The sequence below is a fragment of the Sphaerodactylus townsendi genome, linkage group LG07 (genome assembly GCF_021028975.2).
Source record: "Sphaerodactylus townsendi isolate TG3544 linkage group LG07, MPM_Stown_v2.3, whole genome shotgun sequence".
Classification (NCBI taxonomy): Eukaryota; Metazoa; Chordata; class Lepidosauria; order Squamata; family Sphaerodactylidae; genus Sphaerodactylus; species Sphaerodactylus townsendi.
The window spans coordinates 96,597,830-96,621,253 of record NC_059431.1 but is presented as its reverse complement, the minus strand read 5'-3'; the positions used below and the strand labels follow the sequence as shown (position 1 = coordinate 96,621,253).

Genomic DNA, 23,424 nt, shown 5'->3' with positions numbered 1-23,424 from the left:
GGGCTGGGAAATTGCTGGAGATTTGTGGGAGAAGCCTAAGGGTGTGTGATTTTGTCAGGGGAGGGACCTCAGGAAGGGCGTAATTCCATAGAGTCCACTCTCCAAACCAGCCCTTTCCCCCAGGAGAACTGACCTTGTAGTCTGGAGATCAGCTGTAATTCCTTGAAATCTCCAGGCCCCACCTGGTGTCTGGCAGCCCTCACCCAAATTAAGCATCCTAGCTGGCTTCGCTCCACATTTCCACATATGTGAAAGCTGAGATTCTTGATGTGCTGACTTCTGGACCCAGTCGAAGGCTGGCCTCAAAGGCTAAGATAGAGCAAACTTGCTGAAACAAAATGAGGTTGGGTGACAAAGTGCCTGGATGTTCTATATATGTTCCGTATGATGAGAAAAGCAGGTTATGTATTTAATAAATAAACTCTGTTCTTGTGATGTAGACTACCCAGAGACCAAGCTACGATTTTTTTTCTCTTGGTTCAGGAAAGAGTAACAGGCAGTAGCTATGAATGGATTCAATACCATTGCAGTTGTGAAAGGAACACTGGCTGCTCCTTGGTTCATTCTGTGGGTTCCATGCTGGGTGGACTGAATTGTGGTCTTGTGTTCTGGAATATCCATGCTTCGCAAGTTGAGGCAGGGCTGAGAAGACCCTTAGAGGTGCAGAGTGTCCCGGCTCAGTTCTGGCTTTTGAGGCCCCTAGCCATACCAGAAATTAAAACTGACAATGCACGATGTGCACAAAAACATGTTAACAATACTGATCGAATGGGAAAAACATTAAGAGGTGTCTAAATCTGAGACTTGACACTTTGCACACCACCTCCATCTCAGATTGACCATCAGCCAATGACTGTTTCTCAGAACTGTGCACACTCTACAGAATATGATGTTCACATCACAGAATATGATGATCTCATGATAGAGACTTGTTGCCTGTGAACTGGTTTAGGGATTTCCCTCCTAGTGTATGTGTGTTTGTGCTTCAGAGTCATCTGTTGTCCACCTCATGTATAGTGCACAAGTTTAAGGATATATATGTTTTAAATATTTTCATTAAAATGGAGTTTTCAATCTTGTATTAGAGCCAGACAGGGGTATTGTGTTTTTGCTGTTGACATTTATACTGTCTCAGGCTCCGCTTTGTATGTACTTGACACCTTGCCCCTGATTGGCTCTGGGGGATCATATATTGAGATCTTGGATTGGAAGGAGCTGTGTCTTGAACAGAGCTTTGGCACTGTGGGTGAGTGAATTTATTTATGTGCCATTCCGTCCGGGCTGTTCTTTAGGGGAGCTCCAGTCAGGCACAGACGTGGCTGAGACCTGCTTTGCTTTAATAATGTAACAGAAGCCGGCATGTCTTCAGGCGGTTCTTTGAAGGAGAGCCAGATCTCCTGTTTTCCTGGGGAGCAGACTGCTGTGGGGTACTGCAGAGGGGTTCAGCCTTGGCGGGCTTCAGTTTTCTAACGGGGTGCCGTCTGCAGCAGAGGATGGAAGCTGCTGAGCTTTCCTTCTGTTTAATGAGCCCATGTAGGCCTCGTAAAAAATAATTGTTGGGTGGTGGTGGCTGAGCCGGTGCCACAGTCTGCCTTCCCTACAGCGGGGAGGGGTGTCTCGCCGCCTCCTGGTTTTCCTTCTCCAAACATACCGCCGCCTTGCTGTAGGGTTGCCAATCTCCAGGTGGAGATCTTCTGGAACTATGGTTGATTGCCAGGATACAGATATCAGTTCTCTAGGATAAAGGGGCAGCTTCTGAGGCAGTACCCCTCCCCCTGGCTCTTCCCCTCAAATCACCAGGAATTTCTCAACCTGGGATTGGCAACCCTATGAGTCTCTCTCTCAGTTCTGAGGAACTTGGGTCCTTCGTCCCTCCTGGGAGTCTGCCCCTGTATCTGTTGGCTCCTGATCTGGATAGCCTTAGAGTAGTCTGATCTTGTCAGATCACAGAAGCTAGGCAGAGTTAGCCCTGGTTAGTACTTGGATGGGAGACAAGCAAGCAAGTCCAGGGTCATCATGCAGAGGAAGCTAATGACAAACCACCGTGGTTAGTCTCTTGCCTTGAAAACCCTACAGGGTTGTCATAAGTCAGTTGTGACTTGACAAATAAATAAATAAATCTGTCAGCTACTCAGAATCATTAGGAAATGGCAGCTTTGCCAGATGGCTCGTATCTCCTGTGAAAGATTATTACAGACTGTCACCATTTTAGCTGTCAAAAGGCCGCTTCACATGTTGGTTTTTATTCTGCTTTTTGTCATATGCACAGAACCGTAAAGCAGGAACACAGAACGGTTTTGTCCTGCGGATCAGGTTTTAAAAGTGCAGTTTGGCAGCCAATATACAGTGCAAACCGGGATTGTTCAGTTGTCTAATGTGTGACCAGGATTTGACAGATTATTTAATGAGAGGCACCACTCTCCTGAGGGTTAAATGCCTCAACGTTGACACGCAACTCAGCCATGATGTGTTCCCTCAAGGAAACTGAGTTATCTGTTCTTAATTAAGAAAGATAATCCATCTTTAATCAGCAATAATTATCCCTGGGCTCCAAGACAGACCCATCCCACAATCCAGGAACTTAGAGGACCTTTGTAAACAGAGCTGTACCAGAGGTGGCTTCTGACAGTTGTTTATGCCAACTTTTGTGGCATGTTCCTCCTCTAGTATCTTCTGCCCCCATTACATGTTGGAATCTTTTCTGAGGCCTAGTTCTTGCTGAAGTGATAACCCTACATCAGTACTCTACCACTTCAAATGACAGGTTAAGGATTTACGTTAGTGAATGTGCCTCAAAAAATCCATCTCAAAAAATCCTTCATATGTTAAAAAAAAAACCTAGTCAATCAACTTCTCTCTATAGCCAAGACAAATCCTTCTTCCTGGCATGTATTTTTCTGAAGCACTGTTGTAAAGATTCAGGTTTACCACCTCAGTAAGAGCACAGCTGCAGACAACCCTCATTTAGTATGTGATGACTTGGGGTATCATTACAAAAATAAAGGGGGGCATAAGCAGTTTGAATTCTGAGAACACTTTGACCACTTGTGGTTTCCTTCTCATTGACTGTTACATTACCTTCAGGTTTGATTCTCAGTTACCCACACATTTTCCCCTCTTCAGAACTCACCACGCTCTCAAGTCAGAGAATCCCCACAGTTTCTGAAACCTGTTAAAGCGCAGCATTTTCCTCTCCCTTCACAGGAAAAATGAGGGAGATCACTTCAGATTTTCTCCCACACATACAACAGCAGTTTCTCCCACTTGTCAGGCCACCATTTCAAAATGGTTGGAAGGGTTTTCTATTTTTGTATTTTAGTGCTGAAGGTCTATCGCTAGAGCGATACTACCTTGAAATTGACATGATATTTACACAGTCTAGCACCCCCCACACACAAGAGGCAGCAGCCAACCTCCCCAAATGGAGGTTGCACAAAAAGAACAAGGAAGCAACAGGTGGGCAAAATGGCAGATCGACTTAGCTTGGGACACTGTGTAAACAAAAAAGTGTGGGAACGCCCCATTGCAAAGCAAACAGCCATGGAGTAAGTAGTGCATGCATAAATGGCCTTTGAATTTTGAAAAATCATATTAAAACAGCAATTTAAAAACAGCAGTAGAGACAGGTTTTTAAAGGAAAAAGAATCGCCTAATGATAGGGAAATAAACTCTGGGGAGAGGAAGGAGTTAAAGAAAGATTCTTGCCTTCCTACAGTGGGTGCTGCCACCTTCTGTCCTTTATTACATGTGTTATTTTAAATAAAATGTCCTTCCCTGTTTTCATCCCTTTCCCTCCCACTGGTGACATAATACAGGCGCCTGGTGCGTGCCATGCCTACACCTTGCTTGGCTGTCTTAGCCACCCATGCAGCCATTTCCCACCCAGTTTGCATGTCAGGGGAAGTAAGAACTCGTTCTATCTGGCATGACAGCTCTGAGCTCCTATGCATGTAAAAATTATGGGGCAAAATAAAAAAAAATTACCATAAAAGAGGCTATGATAATGGGCGGGCCCGGGGAAGCCACTGAAAAAGTTTTGGGCAGGGCACTAAAAGAACCGGTGATGCCCAGATGTTTTTGTGCCGATTTTAATTGGTGCCTTAAGTGAGGAACCTGATTTTCTAGGGAATGGGCATTCATATTTATTTATGTTAAATATTTCCTCCTCACTTTTCTAACCATTTCCGGTCCCCAGCCCAGTTTTCAGTGCTGTGTAACCATTCTCCAGCATGACTGAGATCTAGAATCCAGAATGAGGCTAGGTAGAGAGGGCCGGAAATGCTGCACAAATGCAGTAAGACTAAATGTAAATGTAATATATCGTGATGTAACATTGCTATAGGATGGCTACCAGACTGCTGTGCAGGAGAGTTTAAAACCAGTGTCAGGTGCCTTCCGATTTTTATTTTATTTTTTGCTTTTAACGGGCATTTTGTTGGTTATTAGTAAAAAAAAAGATGGGAGTTGGATGGCATAGAAAGCTTCGTTAGACTCATGCCGCTGTGGTGTCGTTTCTGGGATAAAAACCACTATGAGAGACTGGAAATGGCTCTCTATATATGATAGTCATTTTTGTACTCTCTGGAAAGGAAGGAAGGCCATTTACATACCCACGGTCTCCTTCGCTCTTTCAGGTCTGATTCTCAATTACACACACTTTTCCCTCTCTCCAGCACTCACCCTGCTCTTAGATCAGAGAATCCCTTCAGGTTCCGAAAGCTTTTTTCACCCTTCAGAGGGAAAGCGAAGGGGATCCATATGTGTTAGCATTTCCTCGGTTTTTTTCACTCCTCCCAGCCTTTCCCAGCTCAATCCACAGTAGTTCCTCTACCAGCCACCATTTCATAATGATCAAAAGGTATGGAGAAGTCCCCCTATTTAAAGTTTATCACTGGAGCTGTAGACTGGAGCAGTGAACCCAGAAAAATTCACAAGTGTTTTCAGTGCTCTATCGTTAGGCAAAAGATGCCCCCCCTCCCTCCACAAAAGGTAAAGTGGCAGATTGACTGGGACAGGGAAGCAAAAAACCACATGGCAGGGGAGAATGGTATAAACAGGAAAACAGGAAAAATTAGAGAATTTTCTGCTTCTCAGCTGCGGGGTAAGAAATGTATGCATAAATGGGCAAAAAAATAGTAAATCCAGATTCAGTTAAAAGAAAGGGTGAGTTCCTTGAGTTGTTTATAATATGCAAATAGTATAAATGTGCATGATTTTGCATAATTGTGTTTAAAAAAGATTTAGCCCTATTCTGCTGTTCCTGTTGATGGGAAGAGAAAGGTGCGGAGGACATCCTTTCTGGCACATTACCATACATTGGTGATGTCTAAATTAAAAGAGCTCTCAAATTGTCCTGAGAACAGCCAGGCACAATCAGTTTCTTCAAACTGCAGACTGAAATGCCTAGTGATTGACAAGTTCAATAATTGATCTCTTTAGATACATGTCAGTTCTTTCCTGATCTCTGGTGATTAACACCAGTCATTTTAAATCCCAGCTTCCAAACCTTAATCTCCCATTGACTAATCTAAATTTACAACTGAGAATTGGCCTGGTCCCTTCAGCATGATTGGGATGATCCCAAAGAGACCCCGCCTCCCAGAAAGGTTGTTTTGAAATAGAGAAGTACAATGTACAGGTTCCATTCTGGGAATTATCTGAGATCCATCGGTGAGCTTCTGAAATCCCAGCCTGTCAAATCCAGGCCATAGTCTTGCAATTCATGCTACTACAGAGAAATTGAAATAATTTTCCTTTCTGAATTGCTTGTTTGATACCTATTATTTTTGGATTTTTAACAATTCAAATACTTTTTTATGGAGAGCCAGCATGGTGTAGTGGTGAAGAACAGTGGACTCTAATCTGGAGAATTGTGTTTGTTTCCTCGCTACTCCACATGAAGCCTGCTGGGTCACCTTGGGCTGGTCACAGTTCTCTCAGAACTCTCTTATGCCAACCAACCTCCCTGTTGTGGGGAGAGGAAGGGAACGGAGTTTGTAAGCCACTTTAAAACGCCTTATGGTTGAGAATACGATGGCTGGATACCATAAAAGCTGATACAGGCATGAGCATCAACCAGCTGAAGGAAGCAGTGCTTAATCGAAAAATGCAGAAAGAGCTTGCATATCGGGTCGCCAAGGGTCGAGAACGACTGAATGGATAACATTATCATCGTGGTTGAGAAAAGCAGGATGTAAATCCAAATTATTCTTTTTATTCTTATTCTTCCTCTTCTCCTCCTCCTCCTCCTCCTCCTCCTCCTGTTGGAAACTGATGAAAAACTGTCCAAACAGAGGGAGATTGAAACAACGTCATGCTCAGAGAGACTGGGGGGGGGGGGGGAGTTTCACATAACTCTATCCTCAGAAAGGCACTCTCTACTTTGATGAAAGCAGACTATGTAGAGAAAAAATGCTGGTAGTGGCTACTATTTCAGAGGTTTGCATCAAAATTTGGGAGCCCTTGTGTAAATCTGAATGACCCTTGTGTAATGGTCTATGACCCTTGTGTAACAGTCCCTGTCTTTCTTTGCATGCTGCAATTACTATTATTTTGCATAATTTGCTGAAGTTTAATTCTGACAAAACGGAGGCGCTGTTGGTGGGAAAAAGTTATTCCCTGTTCTAGATTGTGAAATTTCCTCCTCACAGAGATTTGTCTACCCCTTCTATCAGTTTCTTTCACCACTGGGTGAAATTTTTTCTTTCCATTTGCCATACTCCCAATAACAATTAGTGGCCATCCTTCTTTGTTCTAGTGTTATGTTGGGTGATTGAATTACTTTATCATTTTAAAGTGTCATTTTTAATGTTTTAATATTTTTTCTTTATGCCACCTAGAGGACGCTGATCAGGTAGGTAGGGGATATTAAAATGTTTGAAAACAAATAACTTCGCTGCAGTTGCATTTGCATAATTTATGCTGTATTTATTATTTTGCATGGTTTATTCTGGTTGTGTGAGGGCAATGAGTTATGCAGGGAACTGAATCCTCCCCTCCCCCTTGCATTTTTTTTACAAAATTGTAGTTCTGTCCATAATATTGAACCCTTTACCATGAGATTCACAAGGAGGCTCTGCCCAGAAAAAGAAGAAAAATTCAAAGCTTCCTCTCTCATGTCATATTAAAAGTCGCCTCACTAACCAAATATTTTCCCCTGTACTGCCTGTCTAGAGCAGGGGTGTCAAACATGCAGCCCAGGGACCAAATCCCTTGAGGGGGCTTATGAGGCCTGCTTGCCAGTTGACTCACACACACACACACACACACACACACACACACACACACACACACACACACACACACACACACACACACACACACACACACACACACACACACACACACACACACACACTTGCTCCTTATCTTGACTGCCGAGCCTGGGAGCAAGGGGGGGTTACCTCAGCTGGCTCACGGGCCTCATAAACCCACTCAAGGCAGTCACTCCACACTGCTGTGATCTTGCCAGTTCAGACCCCCCCCCCATAACATTCTGGGGGCAGCGTAGACAGCCAACCCCCTTCCCCTGGAACCCAGCCCAGTCAAGTCACATATATGTCATATCCAGCCCTCGTAACAAATCAGATTGACACCCCTGCTGTAGAGCAGACCGTCAGATTCCAAAACCTTCTGTACACTAAAATGTTTATAAACTAGGGCTGACTCCCAGGAGCAAAACAGAATGGACACAGGCATTTACCCAAAATGCCTCTTAGCAATAGGGTTTCCAGCTCTGGGTTGGAAAATTCCTGGTGATTTGGGGGTGAAGCTTGGGGAGGCTGGGTGGTGGAGAGGAGAGGTACCAGCGGACGTAATTCCATGGACCCATGCTGCAAAGCGGCATTTTCCTCCAGATAGGGTTGCCAGGTATCCCTTAGCCACCAGTGGGTGCCAGATCCAAGTTGGGAACCTCCTAGATATTTGGGGATGGAGCCTGGGGAAATCGGGGACCTCAGTGGGGTACAGTGCCATAGAGCCCACTTTCCAAGAGCATCCATTTTCTCTGGGGAGAAAGCTAGAGACGAGCTGTAATTCTGGAGGATCCCCAGGTTCCACCTGGAGGCGGGGATCCCTTCCCCCAGGAAAGCTGATCTGTTTTGTCTGGAAATCCACTGTAATTCCTGGAGGTCTGAACTTGGCCTCGGCAACCCTGCTTTGCAGTTTTTGTTTTCAGCATGTGCTTTATTTGTAGATTTATATCACCATGGAAAAGATAAGACCAAGTGATGCAGTGGCTGCAAGTCTAGAGAGGCATGACTTCCATCAGTTACGTGACTCTGCTGTGGCAGTATTACGAGCTCACGGTCTCTTTTGCAAACCTTTCCACAGCTTGCCAGCCAGGATTCTATCGTCACTCGACGGAGATGGATCAGTGCCTCAAGTGCCCCCCCAGCAGCTCCTCCGGTTCTCCTGGGGCCACGTCCTGCCCTTGCCTCAAAGACTACTTTCGGGCGCCCGATGAGGACCAAACTGCAGCTTGCACACGTAAGTGCTGGGTGGGAGAAAGGGTATCCAGGAAAAGTGAACAACTGCTAGGAAGTGTGAATCACCAATCTTTCCCCTTCCCCTTCCCTCCCCTTCCCTTGCATGCCACCCCTCCCTTCCCTCCCTCTGCTAGGGTGAATGGGCCATGTCCAGATGCCGGGCCCCCTTTCCTCCCTTGCATGCCACCCCTCCCTCCCCTCCCCTTCCCATGCATGCCACCCTCCCACTCCTTCCCCTCCCACTCCCTCCGCTAGGATGTGTGGGCCATGTCCAGATGCCGGGCCCCCTTCCCTCCCCTCCCTTGCATGACTTTGAAGTACAATTGGAAAGATTGGCTAATTCACACTTGTGGTTAGTGGTTAGAGTGGATGGTGGTGTTGGGGTCTGGGAAACCCAGGTTTAGATCCCTGTTCTGCCATAGAAGCTTGTGAGATGGTGTTTGGCCAGTCTGACATACCTTGCAAGGTAGGGTTAACTGGGACTTTTGGGGGTGAAGCCTGGGGAGGCCAGGGTTTAGGAAGGGAAAGGACTTCAGTGGTGCATGGTGCCAAAGAGTCCACCTTCCACAGTGGCCATTTTCTATCAGGTGAGCTGATTTCTGTCACCTGGAGATCAGTTGTAATAGCAAGAGATCTCCAGTCACTCCCCAGAAGTTGGCAACACTATTTCAAGGTCATTGTTGTGAAGATATAGTAAGGAGAGAACAGTGTTAACCTGTGTTGGGCTCCCTTCTGGAGAAGAACAGAGAATGAATGAATAAATTATGAATAAGTAATGAATGAGTAAATAAGTGCTTATAAAAAAAATGCTGCCTTGAACTCCTTTGAGGGAGGGCATGTAGAAAAAGTCCAACACCTGTTGATCCAGTGATCTGAATTCCTTATGTCCTCCAGTGCACTGCCACACATTTTAGTAGCTAAGAATTGTTCTAGGTCTGGGCGTTGGAGCAACTCTGTGTATGCACCACTTGTGAGTGATGCGCAGTAACAGAGCTGGGCACAGGAGCAGGGAGGGAGGAACTGATTGAGGTCCAGGATTAATGAGAAATGACAGACTCCCAACAGCAATTAAATGTGTTTTAAACACTGCTGTATCTAGGATGGGATTAGCCAGGGCTTGTGTACTCATACTGCTTGAGGGGGGAGGCACCAGGCAGCCCAGAGCGCCCACCCCAGGAGCCCTGCCCCACACTCAAACTGCACCCCAACCCCTGAACTCCATGTGAAGTTTGGAGGAGGCGGGTGGACAGTTCAAGGCTGGGGTTCGCCAGCTCTAGCTTTAAACTGCAGGCTCCGCCTTGAAGCCTGCATTTTGAAGCTAGACCAGCCAAGTGGAGGCTAACCTTGAATTACAGGCTCAGGCTGGCTGGGTTCAGCTTTATACTGCATTCAGTTCAAGTCTGACCCGTGCTTGCCCTGGATGCTGTGACCCCTGGTTTTAAGACAGGGGTTGCCCACTTTTCTAAACCCAGGATCTATCCTTTATGCCACATGGTCCTGGTGGAGTTGCCAACTCAAGCTTGGAAAATTCCTGAAGATCCAGGAGTGTGCAGTCTGAGGGGAGGGGGCTTAGAGGGACTGTATTGCCATGGCATATGACTGCGAAAGCTACCAATTCCTCCTGGGGGTCTGGGAATCAGTTTCAATTTCAGGCAAACTTCAGCTCTCTTCTGGAGATTGGTAAGTCCTAGGCAATAGACCAGGACTCTGTGAGTTGCACACACACATGAGAAGGTCACATGACATCACAGTCCTCTGAAAGGACGAGGTGGAGCCAGAGTCTTTGGACCTGCTTGTGATTCAAAGCAGGGTTCCCAAACTTTTTGAACCTGGAGACACATTTGGAATTCTGATACAACATGGTGGATGCAACCACAAAATGGCTGCCACAGGGGGTGGAGTTATCAAAAATGGCTGCCATCTCTTGCCTTCTGTCACACAGTGAAGATTCTTGTGCCATGGTGGCAGCTGTTGCCAAAGCACATATTTAAAAAAATCTGCAGAGCCAGTCAAATCTCCAGTGCTCCATCAGAAGCTGTGCTGGGCAAAAGGCCTGCCTGGCCCCACCCACCTTCTAAAATACTTGGCAAGTGTCCAAAAAGATGTCAGCAGGTGCTTTGGTGCCCATGGACACCATAATTGAGTCCTTAGCTATAAAGGCATGTTCTCCGCCAACAGATTACCCTGCCTTGTGTCTCGTTCCTCCTCTGTGTACTGGCAAAGAGAGACAGGAACTGTTTTCCCCCTTACTTTTTACACAAGCCACAATAGCAGCAGGTGCTTCCAAAAAGACCTCCCCCCCCCCCCAAAAAAAAAGACAGCTGTATATGGACTTGCAACCAGAAGATAGCACTCTGTAGAATATCCAGGGGCCAGGGTTGGTGGTCCCCCAGTGCGGGCAGAAGATCCCCTCTCCTGGCTCTTCTTTCCTTCCCCCACTCCGAGTAGCAGCAGATTAAAAAAAGTGGTTGTTAGGACAATGGTGTGACATCACTTCTGAGGAAAACGATAGTATTTCCAGCAGTCCCTAGAGAGGCATGACATCATTTCCAGGTTTCCCCAAAAATGATGCCATGCTTAAAGGCCTCTGCTTTAATGTATGCATGGGAAGATCTAAGAGTTCCTTTGCAGGACATCACTTTAATGCCCCCCCTCCTTTGTTTTTGCAGGCCCCCCTTCTGCTCCACGCAATCTCAGCTCCACCTTTTCGGGGAGTCAGCTTTCCCTTGCCTGGAAGCCACCCATCGACCACGGCGGCCGCAAGGATCTCTCCTACAGCGTCACTTGCGAGAACTGCAGGCTTCTGTTGTGTGAGCCTTGCGAGACCAGCGTGGCTTTTTCCCCCAGCGCATCAGGCCTGACCAGTCCGTCTGTGGTTGTGGATGGCCTGGAGGCTTACAACAATTACAGCTTCACCGTACGAGCTCATAATGGGGTGTCAGCTCTCAGCCCCACCTCACACAGCAGTGCCAGTTCTGCCATCCAGGTCTCAGTGGGGCCTTCAGGTGAGTCACTGGGATGAGCAAGGGGAAGGACTTCTTTGCTTTGTGTATCTGCATGTGTTCATGTGTATTGAGCATGCAGTCATCAGGGTGGGGATTTGAGTGAGGCTAGTGAAACATGGTAACAGTGCGAGCCTCCAATATAACTTTGCTAGGTGGCTGTAAGGAAGAGCCTCAGATCACCCCTGCCCAAGATGGGGATAATAGAGCCAACCAATAGTGCTGCACAGAACTTCTCAGATGCTGTGTGGAACTGAGCCACCTAGGAGAGTTCCCTCTGCTGGGCGGCTCCTTAACTGCGTGGCGCCAGTATTGTGACTGCATGGCCCCGCACAGTTTACAGGGAATGTTGGAGCCAACCTTTTGTATGAAGGTGATGAAAAGGATTTGTGAGATAACAAATGGGAGACTAATAGCCTGGCCTAGTCGGATATGTCAGAGCCTTACAGCTAAGTAGGGTTGGTCGCGCTCTGTATTTGGTGGGAGACCACTAAGGAAGACTGGATATACTGAGCAGAGAAATGGCAAACCACCTCACTCATCTCTTGCCTTAAAAATGCACAAGGTGGAACTTGATGGGGTTGCCATGAGTCAGTTGCAACTTGTTGGGACAAAATTATTATTATTAAATTTGATACTCACAAGAACTTACAGGGTGGGATTTCATTTGTCCCCTCCCCACACTGTATCTTTTTCTCCTCCCACTAGCAAACCCTGTCAGCGCCTCTCTTTACCGTGCTTCTTCTATCTCCTTCCCACCTGCCAAACTTTCTTCTTCCTAACTTTGGCTGATGTTGAGGCACAAAAGCCATAGCCATGTTGCTTGAGGTTGTCTAACAACCAAAAATAGCTCCCAAGATCTCACAACATAATCTTTTGATATCTCATTTGTTCTTTTTTTTAAGTTGCAGACATTGCTTCTTTGATTGGTTTGTGTAGCCATGGTCTATCAGTGGCCACAGATAGACCATGAATCTGGCTAATATCCTATGAAAGCTGTCTGTGCTTGCGTTTAAGTATAGTTTAAGCAGCTTAAGCATGACTGATCTCAGGTAGGATCTGGCATGAAAAAAGTCATTTTCTTTACAAAACAAACCCATCTTCAGTAAATGCCTAGACTATATAAGGGCACTTTTGAACTTGGAACTGGGGAACCTTTGAATAGTTTTCCAGCAGGCATCTCATCTGAAGTCTGTGGGATTCCACCTCTGAGCTTCTGATGGTGGGTTGTGTGGAAAGGGGCCCTTCCCTACCTGCAATTCCTTCTTCTCATGACCTGGATTTACCTGCCCCACCTCTTTCCTCCTCGTGGGAACAGGAAGCCCTATGCCTCAGAAACAAGAATTTCCAGGCTTCAGCACATGACTGCCTTGCTTTTCCGGGCTCCGGATGTGGAGTTTTGCTTATTTATCCTTACAGCAACCCTGCAGGGAGAGGTTAGACTATGACTATCCTGTGCCCCGCCCCTACCAGTGACATTCATACCTAGCTAGATGACATTTTCCATAAATATTGTATTTTAATATTAGGAGCAATTGCACATCTGCTCAAAGAGTAAACGTAAAACAAATCAACCAGAAGCTTCTAAATGGCTGAACGTGTTTTTTTCTGCCTGTTGTGGGTTTTCCAGGCTGTGTGGCCACGGTCTGGTAGTTTTTGCTCCTAACGTTTCACTCACATCAGCCATAGATACAGGCGAAACATTAGGAGCAAAAACTATTAGACAGTGGCCACATAGCCTGGAAAACGCACAACAGCCAGTTGATTCTGGCCTTGAAAGCCTTCACAATACATTTCTTTTTCATTTAAAGCATTTGTAGCTACCTTTTCAGAAAAATGTTTGAGGCAATTAACAACAAAATCAGTAAGATCGCCTACGTACAATATTCACATGTTACCTATTATTCCAATATTCTGTAAACAGAACTAGCAGTGACTCTAAAAGGCACTATTTTCCTCATATTAGTTAACACACTGATCACCCTGGGTGAGATTTGGGAAGTTTGTTTATTCATTTACAACATGACTCTACGGTAGAAAATCCCACCACCACCCACCTCCGTCTGAAGCAGAAGTGTACTCTTCTAATCCCACTGACATCAAGGGCATTAAAATGATGTATCTCTGGCCTGGATGACACTTCTGCATCCCAGAGACCATCTCAAAAATTAGAAGGTTGCCAAAGGGTATGTAGTAGCGGGATCATGAAAGGGGATGTCGCAAAAGGGTATCTAGTGGAGCCTGATGAATTTTGTCCCATGGTCAGATCTGACTGTCTTTGCTGCTGTTAGTAGCATGTCCAGCCTTGGTCAAAAACATAATGTCTGCTAGGCAAAAAGAGTCGCCGGCAAAACTTTGCACTTTTTCATCATCTCAGCTGGGTTGTTATCCATGCAAAGCAACTGCACGTACTTAGTTTGCATGCCAGAGATCCATAGCCTAGACAGGGGTTGTGCTGGTGCGCTAATTAAAAACATGTCGCCGCTAGAAGAGATTTGACCAAGCCAGAGGCAGAAAAGCTGTGAAATCCCAGAGCTCTTGCCAAGGGCATGCACTGGCAGGGACGGGGGGTCTAAAAGGAATACCAGCTTGCTGCCCAGGGGAGGTTGTGCTTTGACCTTCTCCCGTTCCTTTGCACACAGCTCCTATCATGGTGTCCTACCTCAGTATGGTGAAGCGGAATGATAGCAGCCTCTCTGTGACTTGGCAAGCGCCACGTGTTCGCAGCCAGAATGCTGTGAGCTTCGAGGTCATGTATTTCGAGAAGGTAAGAAGTTACCAAATATTGGGAGGTTCCAAGAAAAGCATTGTCCAAAGATGGAGGCAACTGTTTCTGAATACAGGCTCCCTGCAGGTCCAAAGGTGATGCCTTCTGGGGTCCTCCCAGAGGCATAGATAGCAGGGGGCCAGGGAGTGCGTGTTGCACCAGGCGTGCACCTGGGATCCCCCAGAAAATCGCTCCTTCGCCCTCCCCCCCACCCCCGCGGCGCCCCTTCCCACACACCCCCTACCTTCAATAAACAGTGCAGCCTGTTCCCTTTAGGCCGAAAACAGCCAGGCCAAAAACGCCTCTGCGTTCCCCAAAGTACTTTCTATTCCAGTCTGATGAAGAGCCAAGTCTGGCTCATTGCTTTTGGGAAGAAGTGTTTTGAGGAGGAAACATGCAAAAACCAGAAAATATGGTTGGGCACCAAGCCAAGGATCACTGCTGTAAAGCAACGATTTGTTGTTGTTTTGCTCACCACAGGGAGAAGAGAAACACTACACTGTCCACCACCTCCAGGAACCCAAAGTGACCTTGGTAAATCTGCAGCCCGATACAGCCTATGTTTTACGGGTGCGCTCCGTCACCTCCTTCGGAAATGGACCGTTTTCACAGGAACAGGAATTCCGTACCCTGCCTCAAGGTAAGGTCTTGATGTTTCATTCATGAGTTGAGGAGGAATTAAGAACATGAAAATGTAAAAAGAGCCCTGCTGAATCAGAGCAGTTGTCCATCTAATCCAGCATCCTGTTCCTCACAGCAACCAACAAACAGAACTAAGAGGCCAAGAAAAGGTCTTCCCCTGATGTTGCCCACAGCACAGGTATTCAGAGGTTTACTGGAGGTTTCCTTTAGTCACCATGATTGGTAGGCACTGCTAGACCTGTTCTCCTTTTAAAGTAGTCTGTGCCTGTGGCCATCACTACATCCTCTGGCAGTGAATTCCACATTTTGATGACTGATATAACAAAGTACTTCCTTTGGTCTGTCCTGAATCTACAGCCCATTGAGTTCTAGATCCTTGTTAATGGACTTGGTCAAAGAAGTAACTTCTCTGAATATCCTCCTTCCACAGGAACTCCCTGAGTGTGGATTCAGATGGTGACATTTTCCAATGATGAGGTGGTAGGGCTCCTTCAAAGCGATGGGCTCCAATTTGCCGGTGTTCTTAGCTTTGGACTCCCTGGACCAAACTTCACAAAACCTGGATGGCATCAGTAGGAGACTCTCATGATGATCCCCCCCCCTCCCGAGTTTGGTCAAGTTTGGTTCATGGGGGCCAAAGTTATGGACTCTCAAATGTGTAGCCCCATCTCCTATTAGCTCCCATTAGATTGTTTTTTTCAAAAAGGTCCATATACAAGCAGACCCAGGAAAATCCCGTGATGGGTGGGTGGGTGGGAGGAGCGCCAGAAATGGGACTGATCAGTGTTCCATGGTTCGGCTGTGAGGCGATCTCGAGGGAACCTGGATATTTTGGGTGACTATCCCAGGATTAATCGCCAGTGAGGAAATCACCCTAGACCCGTGGTGGCGAACCTATGACACTCCAGATGTTCGTGGACTACAATTCCCATCAGCCCCTGCCATCCAATTCCAATTGGCCATGCTGGCAGGGGCTGATGGGAATTGTAGTCCACAAACATCTGGAGTGCCATAGGTTCGCCACCACTGCCCTAGACTGCCTTTTATTTTAAAGAAGAAGAAGCTCACAAAAAAAGAATGACAGAGCTTCCTCCTCATAAGTGCTATTCAGGGTGAGAAAGAAGATATATTAGTGTATTGTTAATGTCATGTCTTTATTTGTACTGGGCCTTGAAAAATCATTTTTAAGACAATGGCACACTAATTGCCATTGTGGAGCAGCAGTGGCGTAGTGGTTAAGAGCAGGTGCATTCTAATCTGGAGGAACTGGGTTTGATTCCCTGCTCTGCCGCTTGAGCTGTGAAGGCTTATCTGGGGAATTCAGATTAGCCTGTGCACTCCCACACACGCCAGCTGGGTAACGTTGGGCTAGTCACAGCTTTTCGGAGCTCTCTCAGCCCCACCTACCTTACAGGGTGTTTGTTGTGAGGGGGGAAGGGCAAGGAGATTGTAAGCCCCTTTGAGTCTCCTACTCAATCCAAACTCCTCCTCCTCCTCCTCCTCTTCCTTCTCCTCCTCCTCTTCTTTTCTTCTTCTTCTTCTTCTTCTTCTTCTTCTTCTTCTTCTTCTTCTTCTTCTTCTTCTTCTTCTTCTTCTTCTTCTTCTTCTTCTTCTTCTTCTTCTTCTTCTTCTTCTTCTTCTTCTTCTTCTTCTTCTTCTTCTTCTTCCTCCTCCTCCTCCTCCTCCTCCTCCTCCTCCTCCTCCTCCTCCTCCTCCTCCTCCAATTCAAAGTTTTGAAAAGCATAAATCACATCAAACAATTCAGACCATGATTGCAAAAAGCCCTCCCCCCAAAAAAAATTTTTTGTGGGACAAAAAACCCCAAACAACTGTGTTCTGACCATGTTAGGGTCATGTCATATATACAAGGCAATTGGCTTCTTGTATAAATTTCTCTGCTTGGTTAGGGAACTGCACACACAGGTGAATGATTCCCCTCCCCAGACCTACACTTGTTGAGCCCTGTTTCAGATTCTGAAATCCTTTCCTTTGGTTCTTCCAAGTTTGGGGTAAGGACCATCTTTTTTTCCCCTCTGCCGAATAGCAAGTTAGCAAAATTCGAGCTTCAATAAAAAGAGTTTTCTGCAGGATTGGTGCCATGGAAGTGTTTTGCAACGATTATTTTATTTAATTATCTGTGGACCTGGAACAGGCTATCCAGCAAAAGAATTATTTATATGGCTCACTTCAGCGAGCCCCCATGTGCCCAAGCTGAGATAAAGCAACTGAGGGTAAAAGATCATTGAATGTTTCATTTCCTTGCTTTGGGACATTTGTAATATTCTAAGTTAAAAGCCTTCAAATCCACTTTCTGCACCGGTTCCTTCCTTTCTGAATATTAATGATAAATGCACATACACAGCCTGATACACAAGCATGACTGTTTCCACAGCAGGAGCTAAATGATTATACCACAACTTCCCCAGTAATATTTATTGAATCATCTATTGAATAAAGGAATTTCTGAATCATCTGACAAACTGCTGGGGCGTTCAGATTCATATAAACCCCTAGCAACAACAATACAGTTTTAATGGTTTGCTTAGAGAACGTCAGGTTCAGAAGAAGAAATTGTAATAGAGACTGGCCCTTTCCACACAAACCCCATGAAATGTTTCTATAACATTTCCAAACCCCCTTTCCTTTTACAATGATTTATGTCCACACTCACCGCCTCCAAACGATTCCTGGCTGCCATTTTGTGATTTTTGCCTTTTTATTTCGAGTTCGTCATGTGAAATTGCTGCTTCAGTGCTTCACGGAAAGGTGCTGCAATTCTCTGCACCTTCTCTATACTTCCTCCTTCAAAAATTAGCCCCTCCAAAACTGAACAAAGTCTACTCAAAAGTTCCAGGAACAGGCGAGGGGCAAGGAGTGAGATGACAAAATGGCGCCACTGAGAAAGTGCAGGGAACGCAGAGAGGCATGGGAAATGTCTTAGAGGGACTGCACAGGCAAATGAAGCTGTTTTAAAATCTTTTCAGCCAGAAAATCGTTTTGAAAGGGGATTCATTTAAAATGTTTTGAGGCTGCAAATAAAACATTTTGGGGGGAAACTATGCAGAACTCCAGAGAGGAAGCATTTTATTTCCTGCCTCAAAATGTTTTAAAGTGTCTCTGTGGAAAGAGCCACTGAGAGGCATAGGAGGAAAGACAGTGGGTTGCTGGAGGAGCTTCTGTTTTGCATGCAGAGGTTTCAGGTTCAATCCCTGCATCTCCAGTTAAAAGGATCAGGTAACAGGTGGTTTAAAAGATTCTACTTGAGATCCTGGAGGTTAACTGCTATTCATTGTAGATTATGCTGACCTTGCTAGACTAGTGGACTCTCAGCATGAGGAACTTGCTCGTGTATTGAATTCCTAAGCATATTTGGTCATCAGCTTTCCCTCCTGCTTTGGTAAAAATCTTATATAGTTCTCGTCGTTGTTTTAAATACTTCTGCGTTCTTATTAAAAAGAGTTTAAAACATTGCTTCCAGTGCTGCTTTTCAGCACGGAAGCAGGCCGTCAGGATTTCCTTTCCCAGGAACACACACCCTGCATTTCGGTTTTTCTAACCATTCACTGTTGATTGGCTTCTTGCTGGAGTTATGGCTGCCACCGGTCCTCCAGAGGACTTTCCACCCTCCAAAATTCTTCCATTTGAACTTGTCAGGGGCTTTCATGGCTAGAAACAACTGTCTGTTATGGTTGTGGTGGGTTTTCCAGGCTGTGTGGCCTTGGTCTGGTAGATCTGGTTCCTAACATTTCGCCTGCATCTGTTTGAGGGAGTGAAGCTGGGACGGAACCGTGTTGAACTCAGCGGCTGTGGGGAATACCTAAGTCAAACCTAGATTGAACTTAGGTCAAACCTGCCAGTGGGGAATCGACCTGCGGCTGACATCTTCAGAGGTGTATCACAGAGAAAAGTCTGTTTCACACTGTGTCTAGCGAGAGGGGAAAGTTTAGTTATGGGTTTTCTGGACTGTGTGGCCATGGTCTGGCTAGGATCAAAAGCTCACAACAGCCCCTGTGGAATTGAGGCTACCAATCTCCAATTGGGCCTGGGGGTTTGCTGGAATTAAAACTGATCTCCAGACCAAAAAGATCAGTTCCCTGGGAGGAAACGGCATCTTCAGCAGGTAGACTCTATGACATCCCATCCTTGCTGAACTCCCTCTCCTCCCCAAACTGCGCCCTCTACAGGCTCCACCTGCAAATAGCCAGGAATTTTCCAACCCAGAGTTGTCCACCCTAGATTCACTGTTCTGATGAGGCTGGTGGGAAGTAGCATTAATTACTGGCAGAAACAGAAGTGGTGGTAGGTGAAGGTGGTTGCAAAGGAGACAGGCAAGTGGGATGGGAGATTGGCAAGCTATGTGGACCCCCTCCAGATCTGCCACATGAGCCATCCATCACAGTTGGCCGTCACTGTAGAGCCGGCCCTTTAGACATTTGTCAGGAAAAAACATGGGCCACTGAGAATTCGCTGATACATGTGCGCAAAGGTTTAGGGATGTGTGACTGCCCTTCATACTTTATGCAGGAAACTCCAACGTTGCTGCATTAGAATATGAAGCAGCTCTCTGTCTCCAAAGGGACAGCTTTTGCCTTAATCTTCCTTTTGCAAAACAGATCTGAAGATATTCCCAGTTCCTTTTGTCAAGTAGACAAAGTCAAATAGCATTTGATTTTTTAAAAGTTCCAAAGGCAGCTGCTGTGGATTCAGCCCACTGTTGCACATAATATCAGAATGCAAGCCCCAACTGCTTTCTGATCCCTGCTAGTGACTCCTGCAAATGACCTGTCAATCATTATGAAAGTGCGACATTGCATCTGGATATATAGACATGCCCTTTGCCAAAAAGCTAGCCCAGATGTGAACTTCACTGCAGATGGGAGGCTGACAGGAACAGATGTGCAAGCTCCACAGGTCTTAAAACAAAACTGGATTGAACAAAAGGTTTACACAATGGCATGGGTTGCCAACTTTGGGTTGGGAAATTTCTGGAGATTTGCCGTAGAGCTTGGAGAGTGATGAGATTTGGGGAGAGGAGGGACATCGGCTGGGTATATTGCCATAGAGTCCATTCTCCAAAGCATCCATTGTATCCCAGGCCCCTTCCGCACATGCAGCATAATGCACTTTCAATCCACTTTCAATCCACTTTGCAGCTGGAATTTACTGTGCAGAATAGCAAAATCCACTGCAAACAGTTGTGAAAGGGGATTGAAAGTGCTTTATTCTGCATGTGCGGAAGGGGCCCCAGAGAACAGATCGCTGTAGTCTGGAAATCAGCTGTAATTTTGGGAGATCCCTAGGGTGCCACCTGGAGGTTGGCAGCTCTAACTGCAGTCCATACTCCAGAGTACTTCTCAAAGAGCTGCAAGATTATTTCTTTTTGAGTTTCACCAGTATACTGGTCACCTGTGAAAATGTTCAGTGTTCCTGATCTGCCCTCCCTACCTCAGATAGTTATGGCAGGACACAACAGGGTAACTGTCCCATTTGCTAGAGTCAAATTCTCTACCATGTATAGTGTGTGAGTTCAAATATTTTTCAATTTGGAGAACGGCCTCAAAGCTGAGTCAGGCTGGGGTGTAAATATTGGCTTGGCGGAGTAGTGTGCTACGGGTAGGTTCTCCCAGTCCCTAAAGGCTTCGAGGAGAACAATTAAGTCCAACAGGGGCATTTGGGAGCCCAGGTGGGGAACAGGAAGCCAATGACAATGTCTCTCTGTTGTTTTTTAATGATATGAATGACGTTCCAGATTGAAAAATGTACTTGCAAAAGGATCCAGATGGCTCTCAGGATAGTGAGTTTTTGGAATCTGGCCCAGCCACCCACAGACAAGCAGTTCCGTCCTATTTTAAACACTAAAGATAGCATTTGCAGGCAAATTTAGCATTTCTAACATTGGATGTACACATGCGGTCTTCACCTTTTCTTCTGCACTTCCCAACTGACCTTATGGACCAGAATGTAAGAGGATTGATTAATTGAACGATGATAAATTGTGGTCAAAGAGGACAGGCGAGGTAACTGCTCATTATGTCGGGCTGGTATATTAAAATGCAGCTGCACTGTGCTTATCCAGAGCTTGCTTTATCCTTGCCTTGTGACCTGCTCTCTGCAATGCACAATGCATAACATGTAAGCAGCAACTACAAACCTTCAGAGGCCTAATAACCTTCGATCTGTAATCTGCAAAACAGGAGACAAGGATGGCTTGTTACTGGTCTTCATGTATTGGATTATGTTCAGATAGGGACAGCTCATCCCATTCAGCATATGTAAGTGTGGTGGAGCTTGCAAGGGGCTGAACACTGGCTTACCGCCTAACTATGCATTAAGTTCCCGACCTTGTTGAGTCTGTGGATGGTTTGGGGTTTTTCAGAATAGTTAGTGGGCCCCACCACAAGATGATTGGTGTGTGTGGAGGCACGTTGCGGCCGATCACCAAATGGTTGTCAGTTGTCACGTGGGCTGCACGTGACCCTCCCCAAACATGGCTGTCCTCAAATCAGCCACAGAGTATTGAGAGGATCTGTGCCAAGAGTCTGTCAGGGCTAAATGTACCCTGATGCAGTAACATAACCAAGTTCACCTGGGCTTGGTACCAGTAACTCTGTGAGTAACACACACCATAAAGCAAAAAAAAGCTTTATTAAAGACTGCAAAGAACAAGGCATATCGTTCGGTGGCAGTGAAAGGCATAAAGATATTAAAGGTCCCAGCTTTCTTAGCGGAATCCTAACACAGGGGACTTGATTTCTAAGGCAAAGAGTTTCCAGAGCATAATATGAGTCTCTTAACGGCAGCAAACAGGAGTAGCAGTGATCAGAGGACAGGATAAGGGATTCTTCTCGCTAGCTATAGCTAGCCATCCCCGTAGAACTGTAACATCGTACTATCGTATATTGTAATTCTGTATATTGTAATGTATGGCTGTACCATCCAGGTCAGCCCCATAGATTATAATACTGTTCACCATCTGCATTAGTTATTTATATTTTTTTATTTTATTTTGATTGATTGATTTTATTTTGTTAATGATTTTTGGTTTTGTATGGAATTTTATTTGGTTATTTTAACATTGTACACTGCCAAGAGCCCTTCAGGGGTGGGCGGTATATGAAGTCGAATAAATAAATAAATAAATGGGGGGGGGACTGACCGTAACCCCCTTACCTTCTCAACCATGAAGGTTTCCAGAGTAGGAGCAAGTCCCCCCACCCCCACATACCAAATTCACAGTTGAATTGTGTGAGCTAAGTAGCAGACCTGAGGGTGACTAACACCTGCAAAGAGTCAGACAATCAATTAGGCTGGAAAATTAATTCAGGATGGATTTTCTCTTAATAGCATCCACCTGTAATGGAGGTTGCTGTTTCTGAATAAGAGCTCCTTGCAGACATAAGGTTCTTCCTGGGATCTTCTGAATCACCTCTTGTTCAGATGAGAGGAAGGAGAGCTGAGATTGGCTTTCATTTTTATATGTATGTGTTTTGATGCTTATAAACCCACCCTATATGGAGGACTCAGGGCGGTTTAAGAAATTAAAAACAGCAATAAAAACATCATGTAAAACAATCATTGAAACACCATAAAACAAACTTCCAAACCATTACCCACGCACTTACCCACCCCAAACGGGCAGCTTCCAGAGGGGGCATCAAGGGGCTCAAAGGCCTAGGTGAATAGGGAAGTGTACACCAGATACTGAAACCCATAAAGGGCTGGTGCCTGGTGAATTTTCACAGGGAGGCAGTTCCATAGTCTGGGACCACCCACAGAGAAAGCCTTCCCATGTACATCTTTCCCCTGCACCTCAAAGAAGGAAGTGGACACCAGGAAGCCCCTGTGAGGGCTCTGTGGCACCCCAAGGCACCACAGGCGGCAACATAAGGAGAAGGCCTCAGACTCTGTTGTTGGATCTCCAGAGGAATTGATTGGTCGCTGTGAGACAGGATTCTGGGCCAGATGGATCGCTGGTCTGATCCAGCAGGGCTATTATTATGTTCGTATTGGAGATCACTGTGTTAAATAAATGGGCTTTTACAGCATAGGGCTGTTCTGAATCCTTAACACAGTGCAAAGATGGTGGTCTCTGAAGTGGTAAATGTTGGCTTGGGAGCATCATTCCCATAATGATGTCAACTGTTCATTTCTAATGTTTGCAGAGACTGGGGCGCCTTCTGGAGGAGTGATTGTCTGCATTATCTTTGGAATCCTGCTGGCTGTCGGTCTGGTTGTGGGATTCCTCGTCTGTCGGCGAAGGTAGGGACAGCAGATCTCGAGCAAAGAGGGTGGCAGCAGAGTGGCTCTAACTCAGGAGTCTTGTCAACAACGGCTGCAGCAGTTTGTCTGTCCTCCCCAATAATTTCTGTCTCCATCCTGATGTTTTTTCCCCCTTGCAGACGTGGTTATCATCACCGAGCAAGACCCAGCAACGATCTCTCCTGCTACGACCGAGGTGAGCTTTCAAGGTCAGGAAAGGCAGAGGGGATGAAGAGAAGATGGACTGCTTTAGCTCTCCATGACACAT

The 23,424-nt window shown here is 45.9% G+C and overlaps 1 protein-coding gene across 3 annotated transcripts in view; it reads left to right on the top strand.

Moving 5' to 3' along the window:
• Positions 1 to 23,424, top strand: part of EPHA1 (EPH receptor A1) — a 117,142-nt gene that overhangs the window by 81,708 nt on the left and 12,010 nt on the right. For all 3 annotated transcript variants that reach the window (XM_048504487.1, XM_048504488.1, XM_048504486.1), the window contains 6 exons: positions 8,332 to 8,487; positions 11,156 to 11,491; positions 14,131 to 14,255; positions 14,736 to 14,895; positions 23,060 to 23,156; positions 23,297 to 23,352. In XM_048504487.1, the coding sequence (XP_048360444.1) occupies positions 8,332 to 8,487; positions 11,156 to 11,491; positions 14,131 to 14,255; positions 14,736 to 14,895; positions 23,060 to 23,156; positions 23,297 to 23,352 (930 nt within the window). The remainder of the gene's footprint in view (positions 1 to 8,331; positions 8,488 to 11,155; positions 11,492 to 14,130; positions 14,256 to 14,735; positions 14,896 to 23,059; positions 23,157 to 23,296; positions 23,353 to 23,424) is intronic.